This window comes from Pinus tabuliformis, chromosome 7 (assembly GCF_031772625.1).
Source record: "Pinus tabuliformis cultivar Carrire ecotype Pingquan chromosome 7, CPIR1, whole genome shotgun sequence".
NCBI lineage: Eukaryota > Viridiplantae > Streptophyta > Pinopsida > Pinales > Pinaceae > Pinus > Pinus tabuliformis.
In genome coordinates, this window is record NC_142293.1 from 187,754,969 (window position 1) to 187,760,174 (window position 5,206).

The 5,206-nt window shown below is 36.8% G+C and overlaps 1 protein-coding gene across 1 annotated transcript; it reads right to left on the minus strand.

Annotated features, from left to right (window-relative positions):
* Positions 1–1,353: 1,353 nt before the first annotated feature.
* On the minus strand, positions 1,354–2,706 carry LOC149246483 (uncharacterized). The gene is made up of 3 exons (XM_089455703.1): positions 2,578–2,706; positions 2,269–2,457; positions 1,354–1,564 (listed from the first exon to the last, which is right to left on the minus strand). The coding sequence occupies exons 1-3, from the start codon at positions 2,638–2,640 to the stop codon at positions 1,490–1,492; spliced, it is 327 nt and encodes a 108-aa protein (XP_089311829.1). The 5' UTR covers positions 2,641–2,706; the 3' UTR covers positions 1,354–1,489.
* Between the last annotated feature and the right edge of the window lie 2,500 nt (positions 2,707–5,206).

The window sequence follows — 5,206 nt, forward strand, 5'->3', positions numbered from 1 at the left end:
AAGTACGACAGAGCACAGGTTTCAGGCCTACCAGTCACTGGCACTCGATGGTTTAGTCGTAAGCATATCATTCTGAATGCACAGCAGGACTTTCTTCTGCCAGGAGAGTAGGTCGAGCCTAAAGGCCGAGGTGTCCGACTTCATTCATTACCACCTCGATGGCCGACGGTTGCTGAATTCGTCAAGCATTATCGCACCTATGAAGGTCGCTACCAGGTAGTCTATCAGCATGGTTTTGTCTTGTTAAATCATTTGAGACATGGTCGACTATTGAATATGCCGTATTATTTACTTGGGTGTCTAAAGAATATGTCACATTACTGTAGACAGGAAAATTCCCACTCCTTTCCCTCACCCACCACCACCTTGTCCAGCTACTAATTCAGAGAGGTTTTGCTAGACAGAACCCCTTCTCAATAACCCACCCCTAGACCCTGAGCAAACAGCTAAAATTCCTGAAATTCCTCAACAAGCTCCTGAAATCCCTCAGTAAGCTGCTGAGAATCCTCAAGAAATTCTTGAAAATCCTTCCAAACAGCAACTAGGGAGCATTCCTGACCCCCCAGAAATTCCACCAGTAGAATTAGCCAACCCAATTGACCCTCCCACCACATCAACTCCATCCCATAATTTAGCAGAATCATCTAATCCTACTGTCCACATTCCTAGTGATGATTCCGAAGATAACCTTCCCCTCGCTATGCTAAAAAGAAAAAGGCAAAATAAGACTGTTTTCCTACCAAAAAGATGAACGAGGGCCTCAACCAAAGAAGCCATCATCTCTGATAGCCCTCCCCCTCAGAAAAAACCCACTCATAAAAGGAAAACTACTGCTCTCCCTACCTTTTTACCCTGAAGACGAATGAGGACGTCAATTGAAGCGGCAACTGTTGCTACCATCCCAAATTCCCCACCTATTAGTCTAAAACCCCATACCCCACCACAGTCCCAAGTCCCCGAATCTTTACCTGTCTCACCCTCAGGCACTGAAACACAAGAACTATCCCAATTTCTCTGACATTGTCTTCACTTAGAATAATGTAAGAACTATCCCAATTATCGCTATGCCACAACTCCTTTGTCGACTTTTAAAACAGATATCCCTTTATTTTCGGAGGATAATCTGAAAATAGTGTAATAACTATTGAATAATCTGAAAATAGTGTAATAACTATTATTGCAATGTACCAGAATAATACAACATTGAAATAATGTAAGAATTATCACTTCAACTTGAATATTTTTTTAATAACCTTTTTGCAAGGTCACAATGAAAATAAATTGTTACATTGCATGCAAAGTCTCGCAGAAAGACGAAGAAACATCATAATTACAAATATCCAGAGCCTCAAATATTCCAAGTCCAATGTCCAGATTCCGATTCATCTGCTTGTTATTAATATCAAATTTTATTGTCGACCAAAATGGAGAATTATTACAATCTGCCTTCACAACATAAAGGCTCCACTTGTTGTGCTTGCCCTGGTTGTTACTGGCTACCACCAAAGGGTTTCTTCACAGCGTCCATGACACTCTGTGTAGCACCCTTTGCATTATCCCCCGCCTGCATTAACATCATCCAAACTCAATTAATTTCAATACATTCCAAATGAAATGGGACCTTCCAATTTAATTGTTAATCTTTTCAATGAGCTCTTATAAAATCCAAGAATATAGCCTAATAGCCTATAAGGGTTAGTTTAATTGATGTTAGTTTAATTGATGTTAAAAAACTTTGTCAATGGGGAGGTCACGGATCTACATTCTTGGGAGTTAGGCTCATGGGATCTAGATTCTTGGTGTTAGGTTCATGGGATCTACACCCTTTGGAGATTTCACTTTTGGCGAATCTACACTTTAGGAGTTAGGTTTTATTAATAAGTTAGTATCAATTTTTTTTTAAGAGAATCAGCACTTTTGGAGTAATAAATTAGCTTTGACTTTACTAATAAGCTAACATATTTGACTCTACTAGTAGAAGCTAACATATTTGACTCGGAGTTAGACTTTGACCGAGAGTTAGACTTTACTAAAAAGCTAACTTATTTGAATTTACTAATAATTAGGCTTTAGTAATAAGCTAGCATATTTGACTGGGAATTAGACTTTAATAATAAGCTATCATTGACTTTACTAATAAGCTGGCAGAAATCATTTTCTGCCATTACCTAAATAATTGTTGTGAACATAACTGCCACCCAGTATAAACCAAATTGAAAAAAAATAAAATCCAACCATACAATATTTTAAAGTAAAATTATGAACCACCTGTTGGAAGAAAGAGCCAGTTTGTTCTTTGCCCTCTTGGGCTTTTCCCATGATGGACTGACCCATTCCCTTTGTCGCGTCAGTCCCTTGAGAAGCCTTCTCTTGAGTCATATCCCTCATCTGACCACCCTTCTGTTGAGTAGCAGTGGCTGCATCAGAAGTCTTCTGTTGAGCAGTCCCCATTACACCCTTGGCAAAACAAAATATAGAATACCAGCCATTACATCAATAACAGTAACACAAAGTTTAAAAAAATGCAGAGACTAAAGAGAATGAATGAGAGAGTAGAAATAATATATAAATCGTTACTTGAGTTGTTTGTTGAGCTTCTTCAGCCTTCTCCTGACCATATTGTTTGTACTGCTCCGCCATCTATGAGAATAAGAGTGTGTAGATTGATCGACCCCTGCTTCAACGGTAATGCAGTGCTGTGATTGGTAGTGCTTGCAATCGTGGGAACCAATGAAGGGGAGGGTCGTTTATAAATATGAGGGAGGGGAGCACCTGAGATGGACACATCTTTCCTTGAGTGAGACGGCTCTGGACAGATGTCGCCAAAATCATGAAAGCGTGTCAACCATGCACAGACATAGATGCGGAGGCTAGCGACACCAATTTTTTTCAAAAAGCACGTGGTAATGGTTTCAATGCTGCGGATGCTAAAAGTTATAGGTTTTAATTATAACTTTTAATTATTTATTACTAATGAGAATTTGTTACATGGTTTTTGTATAAGCAAAATGTAATTAAATTTTTAAAAAATTACTTATAAATTTAATAATTCAAATTCATAATTAAAATAATTATTAATTAAATTAAATTAAAAATTAACTAATAAAAAATATGATATATTTATGTTAATTTAGGAATATTTATGTTAATTATGAATTTAAATTAAATTTATATTGATTTTGGTTTTATCAAAATGTTAAGACGGATTAAATCTGGAATTTCTTTTTGGTTGCAAAAAAAATTGGCATATCAAAAGATCTGATCCCTCTTAGCTCTTGATAAATTTATAAGTAAAATGAATCTCTTATATATATATATATATATATATATATATGTCAACTCTAACATGGAAGGAATTACACATCTCCTTCCTCTTGAGCAACAAACAAATAAGGTGTTTTAACTTTCAATTTTTTATTATTTTCAATTGTGTTATATGATATCCACCTAAATGGCATTAAAATATTGTACTCAACATGGATATAAATATTTTATTTATGACCCACATTGTCGACATTTATTGTTATTACTATATTTTAAAATATATGTCCCCCTCATATTGGGACAACTATGGCAACAAGTTTCCATTGAAAAACCAAACTAGGACAAAAAGGAGGATGTTAATCCAAAAATTTACAAAAGTAGTCATATTGCCTTAGCTAATTTCCAATGTTACTAATGTTATCAATCTTGTGTATACAATATGCATGCCTGAAATAAAAGCTAAACTATTGCATACGTAAACTATATAATAGAAACATGGAGCCACGAAGAGAACCAACTATACAATCAAAATCATGAGCCATCTGAATTGACTTGAAAGGAAGTTGAAACATCAATGGGGTTTGCTAGAGTGCCTAGCAAAGCAAGCCCTTGCCACAAGTCAGTATGGCTTCTATGCGATCTAGTTGAAGTGCCATATCCCAATGGTCATCTGAAAGGTTGGCCATTTGAAGGAGAATTTATTTTTTGGCCTTGTTCCTCTCAAGGAGGACCTCGCCAAGGTGTGCTTTGATATGCTAGTAGAGTTAAATTGTCAACGATATTCACTTTGCCTACCTCTAGTGTGGCCCATATCAAGAACCCAGTCAATGAAAAAGGTCAAGATCTATGTGCCAGTAAATTCCCCTCTATTTTCTAGTGATTCACCACAACCTCTTCAATTTCCTGATAAATTTCTTCCTCAATGTTTGTTGGAGTATGAGGGTGTAAGAGTTGGGCCGCAGAATGCACATGGTGACGAGCTTGAGCACTACCCTCCCCATGACTCGATGAGTCTCATCGACTTTAAGTGCATTTTCGAGGCATGGTGGAGAGAATAAGATAGGCAATGCACAGGTGGGGAGAGGCACATGCAAAGGATTCAACTGGGAGAAGTTGTGAGAGGGTAATGTAGTGAGGGAAAGTTGGGGCTTGTGGAAGTCAAAGGTAAAGAAAAAACCAACACTGACGGGATCACACATGTTAATCGAAGTTGATGAGAATAAGAATAAACCGACACTAGCTTGACCATACTCATCAAATAAATCTCCAACCAAAATAAACCATCAAGAATATGGAGGAAAAATTAGATAAAAGCATGCATATCTAACAAGTAGTGGGAGCCAACCATTAATATGAGAGCTAGAAATGAAACAACCAGAGTCCAAACTAAAAGATACCAAAGAACAATTTCCTCTAAACAAAGCTACCATGAACAAAGAGAAATTCAAGCTCATCCTTGTACATTTCACTCTTACCTCACTAGAGTGAAACCATAATACCTGAAAAGAGCTAAGAGCCAAATTTATGGAGTTGGGGGAGGCTAGGGAAGGGAGACCTCATCCTTCCCCTAAAGAGAAATTAGATTTTTTTGTGATCCAGTGGGAAACACTCTCAAGAATCGTTGAACCTCGATAGAAAAATCGAAACCCTATTCAATGTGAACAAAGAAATCTCAAATAGCATGAAATCCCAATAGTTAATATGGTGTAACCATCTTTTAGAGTTATCCTTTTTCTACCATTAACAATGTAATAATTGTTCTTGCTTATAAGAGCAATATCCCTAGGTTCAAAAACCAAACAATAGAACAAATCACACACAAAAATATACAAGATTTCCCTATAATACTATTGAAAATGTAAACATGGACATACCTGGTAATCTAACGTTTGTCCTCACTTGTTCTTTGTTTGTTGTAGCTCTCATAATGCCTTTGATCCTC

Coding starts and splice junctions, on each gene's coding strand:
- LOC149246483 (XM_089455703.1), bottom strand. CDS start 2,640: ATGGCGGAGCAGTACAAACAATATGGTCAGGAGAAGGCTGAAGAAGCT. Junction 2,458..2,577: donor AAGCTCAACAAACAACTCAA/GTAACGATTTAT, acceptor TGTTTTGCCAAG/GGTGTAATGGGGACTGCTCA. Junction 1,565..2,268: donor CTGGCTCTTTCTTCCAACAG/GTGGTTCATAAT, acceptor ATGTTAATGCAG/GCGGGGGATAATGCAAAGGG.